The 22995-nt window shown below is 44.5% G+C and overlaps 1 protein-coding gene across 1 annotated transcript in view; it reads right to left on the minus strand.

The window, feature by feature from the left end:
* The window catches only part of LOC120060485 (spectrin beta chain, erythrocytic-like), a 54460-nt gene that overhangs the window by 29549 nt on the left and 1916 nt on the right, over window positions 1-22995 (minus strand). The window contains exons 2-5 of the mRNA XM_039009837.1: window positions 10249-10549; window positions 1869-2020; window positions 1353-1526; window positions 83-186 (exon numbers count right to left, since the gene is read on the minus strand). Coding sequence (XP_038865765.1) covers window positions 83-186; window positions 1353-1526; window positions 1869-2020; window positions 10249-10396 — 578 coding nt within the window. The 5' untranslated portion in view covers window positions 10397-10549. The remainder of the gene's footprint in view (window positions 1-82; window positions 187-1352; window positions 1527-1868; window positions 2021-10248; window positions 10550-22995) is intronic.

Consider the following 22995-nt stretch of genomic DNA (forward strand, 5'->3'; position numbering starts at 1 on the left):
TATGTGTCTCTGTCAACGCTGACAGTTCTGTTAGCTGCTTTGGATAAAGTAGTCTACTAAATAAGACTTTTTTAAATCTCACCCAGCAGTCTTCATCTGGCACCAGAGTAGCAGAGCGTCCTTGGCTGTGCGGCTCTCCCGTTGGGTCCCGTCTGCCTGTCCCATCTCCACCACAATGTCTTGGATCTGTAGGTCAGGGACAGGAGGGACAGACAGTCAACTACAGTCATGACAATGGAGTGGACACTAGACTAGATCGTTTTCACGTGGTAGAGGAGACAAGACCTACATAACGAAACCTAAATGTTACAGGGCATGTAGTGTATACATATTGTATATTTGAAAATGGGAGAATGTTGAGGCATAAACTGCCCATTTCCTATTTAAGGTTGAAGTACGAAGTGTATATGTTATCACCATGAATCTATGATCAAGTAATCCTTAGTTAAAACTGTTAATTATCAAGGTTCCTATTTTCCCACTAACTACCAGCACACACACACACACACACACACACACACACACACACACACACACACACACACACACACACACACACACACACACACACACACACACACACACACACACACACACACACACACACACACACACACAAATGCATGTACACACACATACACGCACAGCTATTTTCCCACCAACACACACACACCAGAACGAACGAACGAACGCACACACATCCAGACACACCTATTTTCCCACACACACTGTCAGTAATTAGAACAGTGATTTTATCTGTGAGACGTACCGCTCCTCAGAGAGGCTAAATTTAGCACCGCTTTGCTTCTCTTCTCCTCCGTTTGTTCTGATGCTACGTAGGGATGCCGACAGAGGCGAGCTAGTCGCCTCCTCTTTTTCCCTCTCCTCCTTTTTGAAGGTGTGAATAATGCAGCAACGAGGGCATATTGTTTGAACTAGCAAAGCTAAAAATAACAATAGGCTGTCAAATTGAAAATAAATACTGTATCAGCCTGTTCCCAGATCAAATAATCGAACACACGGTATGTTTTGTTTGGGATGTGGTTTTAGTTCTAGCACCAGATAATGTCAGCTGTTGGCTGAAACCAGACTGTATACAGCTCCAGCCAGAGGGGGTTTACGCTGAGTTCTAGTTGATTTTGCAACCAGTGTTGTTGTTATAGTGGTTAGCTAACTCACCAAGCCTGGTGGTCCCAAATCAGTTTGTTCTATCTTGCCACCTAGACATAGAAGTTGGCAATACAGAACAAACAGATCTGGGACCAGGCTAGCAGAGGGTGGTTTAAATTTAGGCCATTTTGTAACCTGTGTTTTTTTTGTGGTTGGCTAGAAGAAGAAGAATCCTAACTCACCTGGAATCTGAGGATGATGGTCCATATGAGTCCCAGGATGAGGCGGTGGTTGCCGTCGACGATGTCGTGTGATCCCATGTTCTCCAGGTGGACCCTCTGCTCCTTGAGGAACTGCAGGGCCTTGTCCACGTTCTCCAGGCAGTGGATACGCATACGACCCTTAGTGGGCTTGGGCTGGGGGGAGAGAGGGAGAGATGGAGAGGAAGGGGGGGGGAGATAGGAAGGGAGAGAGAAGATAGAGAGAGAGAGAGAGAGCGTGAGAGAGAGAGAGAGAGAGAGAGAAGCATGAGAGTGCATGAGCGAGAGAGCGAGAGGGGAATAGAACGTAAACATGTAGTGTGTTGCTATTTAGTGCAGTGAAGTGTTTAATGAGATTGTGACGAGTATTTCCATTCTGATCTGGACATCATCAGATCATGTCATAACAGGGACAAAAAAAGCACCCAGACTAAACACACATACAATACATCATAAATACACATACCGTCCACACCGTCCACACACACGCCCACGTACCAGTTTCTCTTCAGAGAGGACCTCCAGCAGTTTGATGAGCATACGTCCATCCCTCAGGTCCAGGTACAGGTCAGAGATACGGCAGTTGACCCGCGACAGGATGGAGTTGACCCATTTAGTGAAGGTCTTCTTCTGGACCGCCTCGCGCTCATCTGGAGGTAGACAGAAAGAGAGCTAGGTCAGACATCCCCCTGGTTAGACAGGAATAACCTAGTAGTTTGTTTTGTTGGGGTTCATTCACCCAAGCACCTCTGTACCAGTGGAATCTGAACTGTAAAAGAAGTGTTATCCTTCTTGCTTTATCCTTTACGGAGGGGGGGGGGGGGGGGGGGGGGCGGGGTGTACATTATGGACGTATCATGTATGAAACGTAGCAGGACACGAACCATGTGTTTGTGTGGGCAGTTGCGTGAAGAAAAACTCAAGGCTGAACTGAGTAAGTGTTGAGAACAGACATTACAATCCACAAGGCCTCTGAGAGTAGGAACATCAATGTTGTTGTGAGTTATGTAAGTTCGAATAGTGAATACCACTACCCACCTGGTGGCATCATGTCTCCCTACTGGTTAGGAGCAGGAGATCACAGTCACACTTTAAAGTCCCCATCAACACACTTTCAGCGTTTCAAATGACACCATATTCCCTATTTAGTGCAGTACTTTTGACCAGGGTCCATTGTGTGTGTGTGTGTGTGTGTGTGTGTGTGTGTGTGTGTGTGTGTGTGTGTGTGTGTGTGTGTGTGTGTGTGTGTGTGTGTGTGTGTGTGTGTGTGTGTGTGTGTGTGTGTGTGTGTGTGTGTGTGTGTGTGTGTGTGTGTGTGTGTGTGTGTGTGTGTGTCCCAAATATAAGAGTGCAAAATACTGCATCCTTAATGACTTGAATGTACTATAAATGATTCAGGCCCTCAGCCTGTGGAGAACAGAGACAGAGAGAGAGAGAGAGAGAGAGAGAGAGAGAGAGAGAGAGAGAGAGAGAGAGAGAGACAGAGCGAGAGAGAGAGAGAGAGAGAGAGAGAGAGAGAGAGAGAGAGAGAGAGAGAGAGAGAGAGAGAGAGAGAGAAAGAGAGGTAAGAGAGAGAGGTAAGAGAGAGGGAGGCATATAGAAAAGAGGGAAGATAGAGAGAGAGTGAGTGAGGCATGGGAAGAGTGGGAGAGAGAAAGAGAGGGAGGCATGGGAAGAGAGGGAGAGCAACACACACTAAGAGAGTGGAAGGGAGGTAACCCCGAGATAGAGGGAGAAAGTAGGAGGACAAGCAGCTAGAGGGAAAGGTGAATGAGAGAAAAGGGGGATAGAGAAAATGACACTAGTGGGGACTAGAGAGAGATGTAAGCTTTTAAGCCTGGTCTGTATAGACCAAAATATGAACATTTTGGGAAAAAAAGAGTCCTTGCTTTTGAATCTCTCAAAATGACATGTCATCATTGCTCTCACATCTATTCTCTGCATTGTCAAAATGTAACAAATCTGTCATCTTTGACCATATTATATAGTCCTATATTACATGAGAGACCAGGCAGTACTGTTAAATGAATCATGTCCCATTCTGTTTCTTGCCTGGTAAATAACAAGGAGCCTACTGCACAACATTCACATGGATCACCCCCACCATAATGAAAAAGTCATGACAAATAAAACATCCAAAACAATGCCACAAGGCTGCGTCCCAAATGGCACCCTATTCCCTACGTAGTGCACTACTTTGACCAGAGCCCACACTCTTCCCATCCAGGCCAGGTCTGTATCAGTACAGGTTGCACTAAATACTACTATGTTGGTTCACATGCTGCTTCTTCCCACTGATTTCCAGCCCTATCCGCACTCTGACTCCAGCGAGCGACAGCCACAAGACACATGACTTATTGATGCTGATGGGTTTTTCCCTGTACACAGGCAGAGCCAGAGAGCCAGAGAGCCAGAGAGAGAGCCACGCTCTTAGAATAAAAGGTGTTCTCTGTCCCCATAGGAGAACCTTTTGAGGAACCTTTTTGGTCAGCCCAGCAGAGTCAGCCCAGCAGAGTCAGCCCAGCATAGCCTGAGACCATAGGACGTAAAGAGGAAAGGACTGGTAGTGTTACCTGCGGGTATGTCATCTCGGTTAACCCAGAACTAAAATCTTGGTTTATGTTTACGTAGATGTCCACGAGAGATTAGTTTAGCTGGTATGTAACCTCGACTTGGAATCAATAACTTAATCAACTGTGTTGACTAGCTACTCCATTTGTTATATTAATGTTTAAAGTCTGTCATGAGAGACTATAGCGGGCTCTGCAACCGCCCACGGCTAAACACAAGACCAGAGAACACAACACACTTAAAAAAAGCCAACCAATTGCTTAATCAGCGTTATTCTGGGAGTTGGGTGGACTTCATAAGGACAAGAAATGTAGCTAACGTGTCCAAGTTTGTTCACTCAACACACTTTGCTCACAATGAGCTGAATGTATAAAAACTTGTTGAGTCAATGTTTTTAAATGTACGTGCCCAAGTGTTGAGCAAACTCACAATCCTATCGCAGCTGGTTGCCTTACAGTACGTTGAATCGGCAAACTCTGCTCAGAGTGAGCTGAATTCGAACGAGCTTGTTGAGTAAAATGACAAATGTACGTTTGCTCAAAACCACGCAGAACCACATCCATCACCATCATATTTCTCAGTGTGCTCTATTGATTTCCACAACTGTTGGTTTCAATACCTGTGTTTTTGCATGTACACTGATTGGCTGATTCCTTTTATGCTACACAAACATCCATTTTTCTAAACCAATCCAACCTCTTAGTAGTTTGACTTTTTGCACTCGTTGCCGAGACAGATGGCTGTTCCAGTTTATAGGCACTCGCAGTAATCACTCTTTCATGCCCTGGCAGTCCTTCTCAATGCAGGTTGTGTGGGAAACTGGTCAAATGATGTTTGTAGTGTCGCTAGCCACTGCATGGCTCTGAATTGTCAGAAAGAGTTCATAAACACTTTCATTTTGCACCGGGAAATGTGCAAATACGGTACAATCAATTCTCAAGTTGAATTGTATGTTCACGCAACCTAAAATTCTAAGTTGAGTGAACATGCAATTCAAACTTGAGAATGTATGTTGGTTCAGCTAAAGTTATATGCCCAAATTCACAATCCTATTGCAGCTGGTTGCCTTACCAACTATACACTGTGTTACATTTTTTACAGTGCACAACACAACACGACAACAGACAGAGCACAACGCAACACATCAGCAGCAGTCGAAACAGAGACAGAACAAGACATTAACAAAACACGTGGTCTAGTAGTAATGCTCCCACCAGAAGCCGGGTTCAATCCCCACGTCCACATTTTCTACTATTCTCCCACTTGCCTGTCTCACCCTCTGTTTCCCCCCCCCCAAAGACGAATATAACCTTCTATAACCAGAATACAACCTGACAACCTGACCAGTTTAGTCCGTTGGGAAGAGTGCTGCAGGAGTCTGGGTCTGGTGTGGAGCATGGTTGATGAGAGGACAGACTGACAGAGACACCGGGGTAGCAGAGGCACCCAGCACAGCTAAGCAGGCAGAGGGAAATTCTTTTATTTTAATGACATCATTTCAACTCAACACAGGAGCCGCCTGAAGGAGTCTGGAACAGGAACAGGGTGAGAGGACAGAGACAAAGTAGAGGTAGAAATAAACAATGCATTGCAGACAGGTACAATGTATGACATTGTTACTCTAGCAGATACACAAAGACACACAACAGAGACAGAATGAAGTACAGTTGGCGGAGCACAGAATAGCGGAGATATAACACACAGGCAAGACAGAAAGACATAACACTAACAAAAGCATGATGGAATAACAAAAGCATAGGTCATGAATCAACATGAGGCAGGAGAGATGATGAAGACATAAACAGAAACACAGAGAGAGAGAGAGAGAGAGAGAGAGAGAGGCAGAGAGAGAGAGAGGGAGAGAGAGAGGGAGAGAGAGAGAGAGAGAGAGAGAGAGAGAGAGAGAGAGAGAGAGAGAGAGAGAGAGAGAGAGAGAGAGAGAGAGAGAGAGAGAGAGGGAGAGAGAGAGGCAGAGAGAGCGAGAGACAGAGAGAGAGAGGCAGAGAGAGAGAGAGAAGAGAGAGAGAGAGAGAGAGGCAGAGAGAGAGAGAGGGAGGCGGAGAGAGAGAGAGAGAGCGAGAGCGCGAGAGAGAAAGAGAGAGAGTACCAGGTTACATCATGGGTAAGAGAGTCGTGTGCATTAGCATTTGGGTGAATCCAGGGGGGCTATATTCAAAACACTCTGACTTTGAAGAGTTTCACATCTCTATAAGAATCCCCTGAGCCCATTAGACAGCAGCGGTCGGCTAAATGTTGAAATATACCAGAGAGGATAAATGAAAGTATGTCTCTCTCGTTCTCCTTCCAACCTGTCCTCTTCTCTTCCTCCTCTCCTCTCTCCTCCTCCTAATGTGTTTCTGTCATCAGGGAGCTGGCTAGAACAAGCTTAACGTAAATTCACAGTGACGGACAACCGCTCTCTTCGAAAATCGAATAACGGGGAGAGAAATTAGCAGTTAGGAGAGAAGGAGAAAAGGAAGAGAGGAGGGATGGATTATTCAGTAGATGTTCAATACAGTCATCTGTGGCAAATATGCCGTTTCTGAATAGTCCCATAGCTCATCAGGAGAAAAGAAACCAAATGAATATGAATACAGCTAGTGTTTATGTTACGTCATACCACGGTGACGGCAGGTGAAAATAGTTCGCGTAAAATATGAATGTAGCTAGTGTAACGAAGGGGTGGTAGCGCAGCTAAGAAGACAATTCGGTGAACACGTATTTCATACATAATCAATCCCGCTCTGATTAGATGGGAATGAAAGGTTACAACAACGGCCTGCCGTGAATGGCAGAGGGGGAAAAGAAAAACACGGCATATCCTTTTTAGGAGTTTGCTCCATGAAATATTCAGATCAAAGTCAGCGAACAATTGGGGCACAGCCACTGCTTCCTGAAAAGAAATAAATAAATGCACACACATTCAAAAAGGGCCACTACAGCGGAAGCGCAGCACTTTTCCCCCGACTCTCCAGCTCACACGACAGCAGGAACAATCTTACCACCCACATGCTCGCTTGCATCACAAGCTAGACCTCGCCATCAACCCCTCCCCCGCCTCAATCTGCCCCAAACACAGAGAGAGGGATGGGAAGGGCACACAAGGAAACGGTGCTCTCTTTTTTGACCCACTGTGGGGTTGGAGGTGAGAGGTGGGAGGGACAAATCCCCACCACCACCACTGCAAGACTGGACCTTAACCCTAACCCTGAGGGGTGGGAATGAGAGAGGGTGGGCCGTGAACCCACCTCTACCATCACCACCCCCAGCCGAAGACTGGACCTCGACAGTAACTTGTAGCTAGTGTCCAACCCACTACCAACACCATCACCCCCAGACCAGTCTGGACACCAGGTACCTTGCAGCTGCCTGAAGCGTCCATCCAGGATGGAGTTGAAGCAGATGTTGGAGGTACTGTAGCTCAGCCACCTCGCCTTCTTCATACTCCTGCCAGAGGTGGAGGCGTAGGAGGAGGTGGTAGGGGGCGGAGCGGGGCGCGGGAGAGAGGGGGCATGACGCTGCGGACGTCTGGCGGGGGTGCAGGTGGAGGAGGACGAGGAGGAAGAGGAGATGGGGGAGAGACCCAGTCTCAGAGGATGAGGTGCTCCAGATCCTGTCTTGGGTATAACCCGGAGGGTCCCATTCCTCTCAGGCTGGTTCTCTGGCTCCTGCCTGGTCCTCCCATCGCCCTTTGCTTCCCTCCTCAGGGCTCTGTGGATAGGTGGGGTGCTCCGGCTGCGGCTGCTGCTGCTCAGAGTTGCCCGGAGTGGGGTCTCTCTTCCTGGGGTGATGGCTCTGTCCCTGGTGGCCTCTCTGTAACTGTCCCTGTCCCTCCCTAGCGTCACTCCACTGGATCGGAGGTCTGTGGAAGTCTCCCTGTTGGTTTCCCGGGTCACCCTGGTCTTCAGGCTGATCTTCACCTCTCGGAGCCGAGGCTGGGTGACGGCGCGCAACAGACATGGAGACGGGCTGCTCATCTTGAGTCCTGAGTCCTGACCCCAACAATGGAGGGAGTCTGCAGGACCTGGAGTATGGAGCTGGGAGAGATGCTCAGCTCAGCAGCACTCCACTTCTCTCCTCTTCTCTCTCTCGCTCTCTCTCACTCTGTCCTCTCCTCCTGTTCCCTCTACCTCTCCCGTATGACTCTCTCCTGTTCCCACCCCTCTCTCTCTCTCTCCCTCGCTCTCTTTCTCAGCTCAGCTCGGAGTGGTTCTTTCTCCAGCACACCAGCCATGCATACAATATGTTCCAGGCTGCACACAAGTGTTCCTGACAAGGCTGTGCACCCCCCCCACCCCCCCCCCACCCCCCCGACTAAATGGGACGTGTGGGTTGGAGGGCTTATCCTTTGCACATGCCTCAGTGATCATACATTTTAAACAGTGGGTGAACATCTTCATCACAGTGGATCAGACAAGGCATTCCCGACCTGAATTTTAGGAGGTCATGACTTTGGATGTAGAGTCGATGTTTGTTGTAGGGGTCTAACATGTTGTGTCATGTAAGTGTAATCTCATTATGAACAGCTCAGACAGTAGATGTAGCTCATACTTGGTTTGTCCACAAGCTGAAAATCCACACTGGTGTGTTAGAGCTACTACTTCCTCTTTCCATTGCCTCCCTCGTTCTCTCTCTCCCCTCCCCTCCCTCGTTCTCTCTCTCCCCCCCTCCCTCGCTCTTTCTCTCCCTCCCCTCCCTCGTTCTCTCTCTCCCTCCCCTCCCTCGCTCTTTCTCTCCCTCCCCTCCCTCGTTCTCTCTCTCCCCCCCTCTCTCGTTCTCTCTCTCCCTCCCCTCCCTCGTTCTCTCTCTCCCTCCCCTCTCTCTTTCATTCTCTCCCTCCCTCGCTCTTTCTCTCGCCTTCTCTCTTACACCCCCCCCCCCCCTGTCTGTGACAGAACACTCTGATTGCATTACAGAGAAATCAGTGCAGTAACACAACACACCAGCTAGCTACACTCTTAGAAAAGGTGCGAAAAGGGTTCTTTGCTTGTCGCCATAGGAGAACCATTTTTGGTTCCAGGTAGAACCTATTTGGTTCGGTCTCCCGAGTGGCGCAGCTTTCTAAGGCACTGTGTCTCAGTGCTAGAGGCGTCACTACAGATCCGGGTTTGATCCCGCTGACACGGTCGCCAGTTGTACGGTGTTTCCTCCGACACATTGGTGCGGCTGGATTCCGGGTTCAGCGAGCAGTGTGTCAAGAAGCAGTGCGGCTTGGCGGGGTCGGGTTTTGGAGGGCGCATGGCTCTCGAACTTTGCCTCTCCCGAGTCCGTACGGGAGTTGCAGCGATGGGACAAGACTGCAACTACCAATTGGATATCACGAAATTGGGGAGAAAAAGGGGTCAAAAGTACCAACAAAAATCGAAATAATGTGGAACCACTTGTCCACGGCATCACTGACCCTACCACTGTTTGTGGCTATATAGCTATGTGCCCCTCACCTCTGCATCTCCAGTCCCGTGGTTCCTCTGTTCCCCTGTTCCATAGACGGAGGTACTATTTAAAAGGCCTTCAGAGTGAGTACCTATTGGTCCCAAAGGTGTGTCACTGATTACGATCTCAGGCAGATATCCCAGAGATCCAAGCTATGGGAAAGCTTGAGCCGTATCCAAAATGGCACCCTATTTCCATATAGTGCACTACTTTTGACCAGAGCCAATGGGTACTGGTCAAAATGGTGCACTAAATAGGGAAATATGGTGCCATTTGGGACTCACAACGGGAGGGCAGCTGTCCACATCGCTCACACTCGAGCATTCTGGGAATGTGCAAATGATCCCAGCAACTTTAGGGGCGTGTATGTGTGTGTGTGGGGGAGGGGGGGTAAGAGAGACTGTACGTATGATAAGTCTGAACTGCTCTGCTGGGAGTGTGTGTGGCTGACAGCCAAACTCAGACATGATGATACAAGGCTCAAAGCTATCAGGTAGACTTATTAAACATACTGCACAGCACAAACAAGCCTAGATAGTATTCTGCCACTGCCATCTTTCATGTTTTCTTATATGGACAGAATATAGACATTGAAATAGATGAGACATATGGATGGAAATGGAAATACAAGGAGTGGTGGGACCAGCATTTGATCCCATGCAGACATGCACTGTAAGCGGTGGTACTAGCTGCTTGTGGCTAGCTAGACCATCCCCAGGCATAGCGTTCTGCCAAGAGGCTGATTCATATAATAGCTGATTTCAAGAGACAGTAGGTGACAGAGAACGACCCAAAAGGGAAAAACACCCCAATAACACAACCCAGCCCACATCAGAGCCCTAGGCCCACATCTCCCCTCCCAGCTCCAACTCACCTGTTAGGGTTTTGATGCGTGACCTCTCAAACAGTCGTACAGAGCTCTTGTCATTGTCCAGCTCCTCTTCCAGCAGCTCGAAGCGGGTGTTGATGCGGCTATACTGCTGTGTGATCTCCACGTTGTCGAAGTCCGTGGTGGACGTCATGGCAGCAGCCAGCTTGGCGGTGGGACGGGGGCCGTTGGCTGGGGTGAGGTAATTGGGGCCGGGGACAGCCTCAGCTGCTCTGGGAGGGGAGGAGGAGGAGGAGGAGTGGAGGAGGGAGAGATACAGTAGAATGGACCTCACACAGCAGGATGTCTGAAAGAAGGAGAAATAAAGAGCTATTAGCATTGATTTTTTTTCCATCTTTGATTCACAGACATATGTGTGGAGACAGCGTTTTCTATCAAAGGTCAATGGCTGAATTATGTTATGGGTATGATAGCTGTATTATGTTATGGGTTTGATAGTTGTATTATGTTATGGGTATGATAGCTGTATTATGTTATGGGTTTGATAGTTGTATTATGTTATGGGTAGGATAGTTGTATTATGTTATGGGTTTGATAGTTGTATTATGTTATGGGTATGATAGTTGTATTATGTTATGGGTATGATAGCTGTATTATGTTATGGGTATGATAGCTGTATTATGTTATGGGTATGATAGCTGTATTATGTTATGGGTTTGATAGTTGTATTATGTTATGGGTAGGATAGTTGTATTATGTTATGGGTATGATAGCTGTATTATGTTATGGGTATGATAGCTGTATTATGTTATGGGTACGACAGCTGTATTATGTTATGGGTTTGATAGTTGTATTATGTTGTGGGTATGATAGCTGTATTATGTTATGGGTATGATAGCTGTATTATGTTATGGGTATGATAGCTGTATTATGTTATGGGTAGGATAGCTGTATTATGTTGTGGGTATGATAGCTGTATTCTGTTATGGGTTTGATAGTTGTATTATGTTATGGGTATGATAGCTGTATTATGTTATGGGTACGATAGCTGTATTATGTTATGGGTATGATAGCTGTATTATGTTATGGGTATGATAGCTGTATTATGTTGTGGGTATGATAGCTGTATTCTGTTATGGGTTTGATAGTTGTATTATGTTATGGGTTTGATAGTTGTATTATGTTATGGGTACGATAGCTGTATTATGTTATGGGTACGATAGCTGTATTATGTTATGGGTATGATAGCTGTATTATGTTATGGGTATGATAGCTGTATTATGTTATTGGTAGGATAGTTGTATTATGTTATGGGTATGATAGTTGTATTATGTTATGGGTATGATAGCTGTATTATGTTATGGGTATGATAGCTGTATTATGTTATGGGTAGGATAGTTGTATTATGTTATGGGTATGATAGCTGTATTATGTTATGGGTAGGATAGTTGTATTATGTTATGGGTATGATAGTTGTATTATGTTATGGGTTTGATAGTTGTATTATGTTATGGGTATGATAGTTGTATTATGTTATGGGTAGGATAGTTGTATTATGTTATGGGTATGATAGCTGTATTATGTTATGGGTATGATAGTTGTATTATGTTATGGGTAGGATATCTGTATTATGTTATGGGTAGGATAGTTGTATTATGTTATGGGTAGGATAGTTGTATTATGTTATGGGTATGATAGTTGTATTATGTTATGGGTATGATAGCTGTATTATGTTATGGGTAGGATAGTTGTATTATGTTATGGGTAGGATAGTTGTATTATGTTATGGGTAGGATAGTTGTATTATGTTATGGGTAGGATATCTGTATTATGTTATGGGTATGATAGTTGTATTATGTTATGGGTAGGATATCTGTATTATGTTATGGGTAGGATAGTTGTATTATGTTATGGGTAGGATATCTGTATTATGTGTATGCATAAAACAAAATAAAGAACCCAGAAGACTACCTGTTTATGTGTTGTGCATATGTTGTCTGTCAATGGTTATTTTTACTTGTTTTGTACACCAGAGGGCACTATATGTTGGGGTCATGGGTCACTGGTCAGTGTGTGTATATAGGTAGCACAGGTGACCAGGAAGTGTTAGCACAGGTGAGAGGAGAGCACATATAGTTATTACCGTGTTACCGCTATTTATATTTTATATACCCAATAAATGAGAATTTCACCCAAAAAGAGTAATGTTTGGAAAGTTGATTTCTGTGGACGTGTTATGGACAGCTATCTCCTGTGCCAGTGGCTTTTCATAGGGAATCGCCACTACATGAAGTCTTACTAAAATATACTGGTGGCGAGTAGCCTAGCGGTTAAGAGCGTTTGGCCAGTAACTGAAATGTTGCTTGGTTGAATCCCTGAGCCAACTAGGTGAAACAAATCTGCCGATGTGCCCTTGAGCAAGGCACTCAACACTAATTGCTACTGTAAGTAACTCTGGATAAGAGTGTCTGTTAAATGATGTTAGGGAAGAGAGGGAAATGGAAATACAAAAACACCTCCCTTTGTATGTTAGCATTTAGTATTAAAAAAAGACTGCCTGTCCATACCCACAATTTCAAACAAAAAGATGGCAGACTACAGGAAGACAACAAACTGTTCTGAATGTAAAGCAAAAATTCCAAAAGAAGAAATGCTGTAACATACATGCTAGGAATGTATACTGTTTTGTTTACAACCTTTTGCTGCTATTTAGGAATCACAAGTAGTTCCCTTCACTCCTCAACTCACTCATCCCTCATTAGCCGTGGCCATTTTGAGCCTGACATATCCCCCAACCGTCACAGAGTGGGGTGTGTGTGTGTGGAAAGGTTAGCCACCGAGATAGCTCTATCTTAGCGCAGCGTGCCGCTCTTATCAACCCACACAAGGGAAGGGCAACCCCCTATCTGTCTCTACTGGGGAACTTGATGAATGTTACGTACAAACCGCCTTCCTGTGATGCGGTACCGTCAACGTTTCAACTGTAAACGTGGGTGTGTGGGTCTGTGTGTTTCTGCTAGCTACATCTGGTTTAATGTTAGTGTGGCTGGGAGGCAGGTAGCCGAACAGTAACAGAAAAGTCAATGGTTTGAATCCTTGAGCTGACTAGGCAAAAAAATCGGTTGATGTGCCCTTGAGCAAGGCACATAACACTACTTGCTCTGGATAGGAGTGTCTGTTAAATATTGTGTGGGAATGTGTCTGTACAGTCCAATGGATATGGGAGAGAGTCCTTGGGTGGTGTTCTCCTGTAGTGCAGAAATACTAGATATTAGTACTAGAGAGTCATAATTCAATGCAAATCATAGATATTGTCGCCAGTTATGTTTACAATGTGGCCAGCGCCTGACTTGAGCTATGCACGTGCAGCTTGAACCTTCACGTGAATCATACACTGATGTCAACGGGGATTTGGGAGAAAGTTAGTTGTAACACACAGACTTTATGTTCGTATTCTTATCTTTGATTATTTCTTATTGTTGTTGCATTGTCGAGAAGGAGCCTGCAAGGAAGCATTTCGTTGGACGGTGAACACCATGTGTATCCTGTACACACGACTACTAATAAAGCTCGAAACTTGATATATACTGTATCTCAACTGCGTCTCAAGGATTCAACCCAACCCGGCATTATTACGTCGAGTTCTATTCACATGTTCAGAGGTGTGACTGTACCATCTGTATTGTGGAGGTACAGTCACACTATGCACATTACCTCTCCCCTCCCCTTACACGACAAAGTCAACCTCTGGTTTGAAGGAGATAGAAGGATGACTGGTTCTTTGCCATTCAGAGAAGGGGCCCTGGTTGTGGTTACGTAGTATACAGTGGTGTTGTGGTGGTGGATCTAGACTCAGTTTCGACTTTATAAATCATAATAAATAAGAGGGAGGGTCATAGGTCAGCACTTATTTTTATTTGTCTTTTTATTTCACTTCTATTTAACCAGGTAAGACCAAATGAGATTGAGAACCTCTTTTGCGAGGGCGACCTGGCAAGAAGGCAAAACAGGGAAATGGCAGCGTGTACATAAAATATGACAAAAAACATATACAAAATACACACAAAAGACAAAGTGTCACGAGTTACGGATACAATTGAATATTAGAAACAACTGCAGTTATCACAAACACTGTTGTCAATCAGAGTCTTAAAAACAGGCAAGGACTAACTCCCTAATTTCACTAACTATCTTTTGAAGCATGGTCCAGGATGAAGGGGCATTATGGGACAAATATTGTTTCCCCATCTCACTTCTAGCCTGAGGAACAGACAGGGACAGCAGCGACTGTGAACGAAGACTGTATTGAGTGACTGATCTGGTCAGTAAGGAACAGAGATACTCTAAGGCGCTTTGTGAATTCAGGCCCAGGTCTCCCTCCTCCTCATCTCTGTATCAGTCCCGTGCAGGGGGATGTTATCAGACATAACCCTACCTCCACCCACTGACTAGCAGCACAGGGGATCCCCTTATCACCGCACACACAACCTGGGCTAGCTCCAACAGAGCAGGCATGTCCCTACGCTATGTGACGTGCATGTCTGCTGACACCATTAAATCCACTAGCCTAACTGCATGAAACCCAGGATGCCATGTTGGTCTGGGCCAAACTGACGACAGGAGCACATGTCATGGCATAGCCTCTCTGGATTCTACATGGCATGGACAAAGACTACCTCTTCACTGAAGTGGCAGCCTCTACCCAGGCACAGCTTAGTTCAGGTGGAGGCAGAAACCTTAGCCCCATTACAGTCCTCACCAATTATAATATCAAAAACACCAGCCGGGTACATTCAGCAAGATACATCTTTCAATCAGTCATCTTGATTGAACAGCGATTAGAGCGTCTATTCAAACCTTTGCAAAGGAATTTCATGATAGCTAGAGAGGGAAATGGAAATACAAAAACACCTCCCTTTGTATGAAATATAAAGGCTAACACAAAACAACCGAGCATGAACCATGGCAACTAACTAGAGAACACAGTCAGCCGATGTTCCATCTGTAATTCTTGGATTTTCTGAGTAGCATGGAAAGTGGAGAGGGAGAAATGAGAAATGGCAGATGGGTGTGGTTAGGAGGACTAGTGACTCAAAGTGTGGGAAAGTGTAAGAGCGACAGCTGGAGTGAGGTCTGAGACATCTTGTCTTCGCATGGTGAAAATCTGGTAGAGGCCAACACATAGTACCATGTTTTCAGACACAAATGAAGCCTGGTACTGCACTAATACGCATAAGTATTCAGATGCTTTTTAGTGCCGAACTAGGCTTAACCTGTGCCAGGGAAGCTGCCCCACAGTGAAGAAAGAAAAAGCTATATCAAAGAGTGTGACAGAGAGAGACAGGAGAGGCAATCGTCTACCTTGCTCCCCTACACTCACGGGACAGTCTGAGATCTGTCATTCCTGCTTCTGATAGATTGTTAATATCTATAGATTGTCCTCTAATGCACAACTATACCTGCCACACAGACAGAGACAACACTACACCATATACTTTTCATACATATACATAAAAAGATCCCACTAGGCACAGACGTCAGTTCAATGTTTATTTTTGATTTACATTTGAGTTGTCATGAATTCAACGTGAAATCAACAGAAAATGTCACCATAACATTCGATTTGGGTAAAAAATCATCACATTTCAATTCGGGGGTTGAAATTTACGTGGGAACAATGTTGGTTCAACCAGTTTTTGCCCAGTTAGATGAAGTTGCATGGTTTTTCTTATAGAATAAAATACAATAGAATATGTAATAGCTCTATCATGGGGGGTAGCCTAGCGGTTAAGAGGTTGGGCCAGGAACTGAAAAGTTGCTGGTTTGAATCCCTGAGCTGACTAGGTGAAATCTGTTGATGTGCCTTTAAGCAAGGTACTTAACCCTACTTGCTCTGGATAAGAGTGTCTGGTAAAAATGACTGAAACGGAATGGTCAAGTGGCTTCTTGTTGATTTTAATGTTGAGTTAAACCCTCATTCATTTAGGATATGAACATGACAGTATCTTATATTACTATACCACGTGTAGCCTACTACAATGGCAATACTAAACCCTGTTTGGACCGCCATAGCATGTGAGTTTGATCTTGGGAGAGGTTAGGGCACAGGGAAGGGTAGAGATTTTTCTCCCTGGTTTGCATTCGCTCTATTGCAGGTTGTACTATATCATTTCTTCCATCCTAGCCAAATGTCTTCATCTGCTTACATGCGTCTCCCCTATATCAAGGTGTTTTGGTACTACCCTTATGCGCTACGTTTGTCTGCACGGTAACTTCTACTATACCACAGGTCAATATAGTCTACCAGTCTGTCTATCCTGCCCACTATCCACTACTAATAGTGACAATAGTGGTAGGTGGAGCATTTGTACATATTGGCACTAGGCTATTAGCAATCATACCACACGTAAAAGCATTCAAAGCTGCATCAATTTTCAATATGAATCCACAATAACAACTAGGAATAGCTGATAGGCAGTGGAGAGGCCAGGTGCATCACTGTGCATGAAAGAACAGTAAAGACATGAGACACGCAGCTGGAAATGATCCCCTATTGATCTTGTTTAGAGACAATACAGGCAGAGCAAGCTTAATGCTCTCCAATACGAGGGCTTTCCCTCGCGCACCTAGAACGCTTCGATATAACCTAAATATTTGTCATTTAAACATGTATTACGCTGTATATGTGGCATAAACACAACCAGTCACCATGTTTTCATCTGATTTGTCTACTTTAAAAGTCTCCTCTAGGCATACGCACATTCGTCCAAAATGTCATTCCAGCATCCTCAAAATGGCTTGATATCAACCAGGTTTCCATCCAACCTTTTTATGCAAGTAAAGTACATGTTGGATGAAAAAATGTCACCACGTCCTGGGAAAGAATGCAGTTTATCAGGCCAGAGTTTCCCAAACTCGGTCCTGCCCCCCTGGGTGCACGTTTTGGTTCCCCCTGGGTGCACGTTTTGTTTCCCCCTGGGTGCACGTTTTGTTTCCCCCTGGGTGCACGTTTTGGTTCCCCCTGGGTGCACGTTTTGTTTCGCCCTGGGTGCACGTTTTGTTTCCCCCTGGGTGCACGTTTTGTTTCCCCCTGGGTGCACGTTTTGGTTCCCCCTGGGTGCACGTTTTGTTTCGCCCTGGGTGCACGTTTTGTTTCCCCCTGGGTGCACGTTTTGTTTCCCCCTGGGTGCACGTTTTGGTTCCCCCTGGGTGCACGTTTTGGTTCCCCCTGGGTGCACGTTTTGTTTCCACCTGGGTGCACGTTTTGTTTCCCCCTGGGTGCACGTTTTGGTTCCCCCTGGGTGCACGTTTTGTTTCGCCCTGGGTGCACGTTTTGTTTCGCCCTGGGTGCATGTTTTGGTTCCCCCTGGGTGCACGTTTTGTTTCCTCCTGGGCGCACGTTTTGGTTTAATGCCCCAGCACTACACAACTGATTCAAATAACCAACTCAGCATCAAGCATTGATTATTTGAATCAGCTGTGTAGTGCTGGGGTAAAAACCAAAACGCGCACCCAGGCAGGGCCCCAGGACCAAGTTTGGGAAACCTTGTATTAGGCTACATGTTAAATAATGATGAACCTCATAGGGTGGTGAAAGTGCATGGGGATGATCTTGATGCTCCATTCAGTAAATATCGAGGGTCTTATTCTTGTGACATGTTGATTGGTACTTGGCTGCCATTTGACAAATTAAAACAATCTCTCAATTTTGTCCCTAATAATCTTTTTTTGGGGCTATTCCCACACTGTATCCGCAAGCTATTGGCTAGAGCGCAAGTGGCAATACCAGGGCACAATCGCTATACCTACGCAACATGTTTAGTGACAAAACCATCAGTCGGCCAAGAGTGGAAACCTAGCTATAGACCCCCTAAAGCAGAGATCATCAACTAGATTTAGAAGCCCAAACATATAGCATTTTTTACTAAAACATAATCATCATTTCAAACCTTGCTTACATTTGCATAAGATAACATCTCCTTATTATGTGTGGGAATACTTGGGAAAAGAGTTCCAAAATCAAAATCAATTGGAGCTGACTTCCTTGTGTTTTTAGTGTTTTATGTCCAACAATGAAGAATAAAAAAAATAAAATAATAATAAACATTTTAAAAAATTGCTCAGAAAACAATTTGGCCTGTGGGCTGCAAGTTGGGGAACCCGAAAAACAGTGGAAAGAATAATAGTATTAATTGAACTTGGTCTGAACCACAGAATTATCACTCACTCAGCCCCAGGTACCTATCCCAATTTTTTTTATTTGTTAGTGTCCAAATCAAATCAAATTGTATTTGTCACATGCACCGAATACAACAGGTGTAAACCTTACAGTGAAATGCTTACTTACAAGCCCTTAACCAACAATGCAGTTTTAAGAAAATACCTAAGACACTCTAATATTCACTGTTTTAAATATGAGTCTATCTGGTGGGAATACATTATTAAATACCGGCGCTTTTGAGTGGAACAAACTACCATAGCAACTCAAAGCCATACCAACCGTAACCACTTCTTAAGATAAGGTCAAAAGCTGCCTTATGTGTGAACAGTATTTTTGGGATTGTATCTCTGTAATGTGTCTGTATCTATGTCATTTATATCTATTTATATACAAAAAAAGATAGGGACCACACTGGAAATAAGTCCTGACTTTATTGCGCAATCACGGTCACTTTTGAAAACCGTTGTAATGTGTGTATATACAGTGCATTCGGATAGTACTTAGACCCTTTGACTTCTTCCACATTTGATTACGTTACAGACTTATTCTAAAATGTATTAAATTGTTTTTTTTACCTCATTGATCTACACACAATACCACATAATGACAAAGCAAAAACAGGTTTTTAGAAATGTTTGCAAATGTATTAAAAATACAATTCTGAAATATCACATTTACATACAGTACCAGTCAAAAGTTTGGACACACCTACTCATTCCAGGGTTTTTCTTTTTTAAATGATTTTCTACATTGTAGAATAATAGTGAAGACATCAAAACTGTGAAATAACACATATGGAATCATGTAGTAAACAAAAAAGTGTTAAACAAATCAAAATATATTTTATATTTGAGATTCCTCAAAGTAGCCACCCTTTGCCTTAATGACAGCTTTGCACACTCTTGGCATTCTCTCAACCAGCTTCATGAGGTAGTCACGGTGAATGCATTTCAATTAACTGGTGTGCCTTGTTAAATGTTAATTTGTGGACTTTCTTCCCTTCTTAATGTGATTGAGCCAATCAGCTGTGTTGTGACAAGGTAATGGTGGTATACAGAAAATAGCCCTATTTGGTAAAAGACCAAGTACATATTACAGTAAGAACAGCTCAAATAAGCAAAGAGAAACAGCAGTCCATCATTACTTTAAGACATGAAGGTCAGTCATTCCGGAAAATGTCAAGAAGTTTCCTCAAGTGCAGTCGCAAAAACCATCATTCACTATGAAACTGGCTCTCATGAGGACCGCCACAGGAAAGGAAGACCCAGAGTTACCTCTGCTGCAGAGGATAAGTTCTTAAGCGTTAGCAGCCTCATAAATCAGCAATTAACTGCACCTCAGATTGCAGCCTAAATAAATGCTTCACAGAGTTCAAGTAACAGACACATCTCAACATCAACTGATCAGAGGATATTGTGTGAACCAGGCCTTCATGGTCAAATTGCTGCAAAGAAACCATTACTAAAGAGAATCTGTTCTTTGGTGTGATAAGTCAAAATTTTAGATTTTGGTTCCAACCGCCATGTCTTTGTGAGATGCAGATTATGTGAAAGGATGATCTCTGCATGTGTGGTCCTACCGTTAAGCATGGAGGAGGAGGTGTGATGGTGCTTTGCTGGTGACACTGTCAGTGATTTATTTAGATTTCAAGGCACACTTAACCAGCACGGCTAACACAGCATTCTGCAGCGATATGCCATCTCATCTGGTTTGCACTTAGTTGTACTATCATTTAATTTTCAACAGAACAATGACCCAAAACACACTTCCAGGTTGTGTAAAGGCTATTTAACCAAGAAGGAGAGTGATGAGTGCTGCATCAAATGAACTGTGTGAATTTAAGGATGCTCCCTCTAATTCTCTCTCTCGCTTTCTCTTTTTCTTCTCTCTGAGGACCTGAGCTCTAGGTCCATGCCTCAGGACTACCTGGCCTGATGACTCCTTGCTGTCCCCAGTCCACCTGGTCGTGCTGCTGCTCCAGCTTCAACTGTGCTGCCTGCGGCTATGGAACCCTGACCTGTACACCGGACGTGCTACCTTGTCCCGGACCTGCTGTTTTCGACTCTCTCTACCGCACCTGCTGTCTCTAACTCTGAAAGATAGGTTATGAAAAGCCAACTGATATTTACTCCTGAGGTGCTGACCTGTTGCACCCTCTACAACCACTGTCATTATTATTATTTGACCCTGCTGGTCATCTATGAACGTTTGAACATCTTGGCCATGTACTGTTATGATCTCCACCCGGCACAGCCAGAAGATGACTGGCCACCCCTCAAAGCCTGGTTCCTCTCTAGGTTTCTTCCTAGGTTCCAGCCATTCGAGGGAGTTTTTCCTGGCCACTGTGCTTCTACATCTGCATTGCTTGCTGTTTGGGGTTTTAAGTTGGGTTTCTGTATAGCACTTTGTGACATTGGCTGATGCAAAAAGGGCTATATAAATAAATTTGCTTGCTTGATTGATTGATGAACTGGCCTCCACAATCACCCAACCTCAACCTAATTGAGATGGTTTGGGATGAGTTGGACCGCAGAGAAGAAAAAGCAGCCAACAACTGCTCAGCATATGTGGGAACTCCTTCAAGACTGTTGAATTCCAAGCATTCCAGGTGAAGCGGGTTGAGAGAATGCCAAGAGTGTGCAAAGCTGTCAGCAAGGCAAAGGGTGGCTACTTTGAATAATCTCAAATATAAAATAAAAATATTTGTTTAACACTTTTTTGTTTACTACATCATTCCATATGTGTTATTTCATAGTTTTGATGTCTTCACTATTGTTCTACAATTTAGAAAAAAGTTTAAAAAATAAACAAAACCCTTGAATGAGTATGGTGTCCAAACTTTTGACTGGTACTGTAAGTATTCAGACCTTATACACAATTGCTTGTTGAAGCACCGTTGGCAGCGATTACAGCCTCAAGTCTTCTTGGGTATGACACTACAAGCTTGGCACACCTGTATTTGGGGAATTTCTCCATTTCTTCTCTGCAGATCCTCTCAAGCTCTGTCAGACTGGATGGGGTGCATTGCTGCACAGCTATTTTCAGGTCTCTCCAGAGATGTTCGATAGGGTTCAAGTCCGGGCTCTGGCTGGGCCACTCAAAGACAATCAGAGACTTGTCCTGCACCCACTTCTGCGTTGTCTTGGCTGTGTGCTTAGGGTCATTGTCCTTTTGGAAGGTGAACCGTCGCCCGGCTCTGGAGCAGGTTTTCATCAAAAATCTCTGTTCTTTGGCCGTTCATGTTTCCCTCGATCCTGACTGGTCTCCTAGTCCCTGACGCTGAAAAACATCCCCGCAGCATGATGCTGCCACAACCATGGTTCACTGTTAGGGATGGTGCCAGGTTTCCTCCAGACGTGACGCTTGGCATTCAGGCTAAAGAGTTCAATCTTGGTTTCATCAGACCAGAGAATCTTGTTATTCGTGGTCTGAGAGTCCTTTAGGTGCCTTTTGGCAAACTCCAAACGGGCTGTTGTGCCTTTTACTGAGGAGTGGCTTCCGTCTGGCAACCCTACCATAAAGGCCTGCTTGGTGGAGTGCTACCAAGATGGTTGTCCTTCTGGAAGGTTCTCCTATCTCCACAGAGAAACTCTGGAGCTCTGTCAAAGTGACCATCGGGTTCTTGGTCACCTCCCTGACCAAGGCCCTTCTCCCCCAATTGCTCAGTTTGGCCGGACGGCCAGTTCTAGGAAGAGTCTTGGTGGTTGCAGACTTCTTCCATTTAAGAATGATGGAGGCTACTGTGTTCTTGGAGACCTTCAATGCTGCAGAAATATTTTGGTACCCATCCCCAGATCTGTGCCTCGACACAATCCTGTCCTGTCTCAGAGCTCTACGGACAATTCCTTCAACCTCATGGCTTGGTTTTTACTCTGACATGCACTGTCAAATGTGGGACCTTATATAGACAGGTGTGTGACTTTCCAAATCATGTTCAATCAATTGAATTTACCACAGGTGGACTCCAATCAAGTTGTAGAAACATCTCAATGATGATCAATGATAACAGGATGCACCTGAGCTCAATTTCAAGTCTCATAGCAAGTACTTTTGTAAATAAGGTATTTCTGTTTTTTATTTTGAATAAATTAGCAAAAGATTCTAAAAAACGTTTTGCGCTGTCATCATTGGGTATTGTGTGTAGATTAATGAGGACATTTTTTATTTAATACATTTTAGAATAAGGCTGTAACGTAACAAAATGTGGAAAAAGTCAAGGGTTCTGAATACTTCCTGTATACTGTATGTATTTTTTTAAACAGACAAATAACATCTATCAATCTAAACTGTGTAGCAGACATTTGATGAATGGAAAGAGACATCTGTTTCAAAACACCAACAAGTTTAATGACATTCATAGATTGTCAAGCCAAGCCTTCTATACTGGGTAGGCCTACAAGGTAGGGAGGGATGTATTTTCTGTTTGCCGAGATTGACACAATCTATTTATTGTGGTGTTGAAAACGTTAACCATGATATTAAAGCGCCCGAAGTCGGTATGCTTTGCTGATTGATTGTGTGGTGCATTGGCACAGAAACCTGTTGGTGAAAAATGTGTTATATAGTTATAA

This window comes from Salvelinus namaycush, chromosome 15 (assembly GCF_016432855.1).
Source record: "Salvelinus namaycush isolate Seneca chromosome 15, SaNama_1.0, whole genome shotgun sequence".
Taxonomy (NCBI): Eukaryota; Metazoa; Chordata; class Actinopteri; order Salmoniformes; family Salmonidae; genus Salvelinus; species Salvelinus namaycush.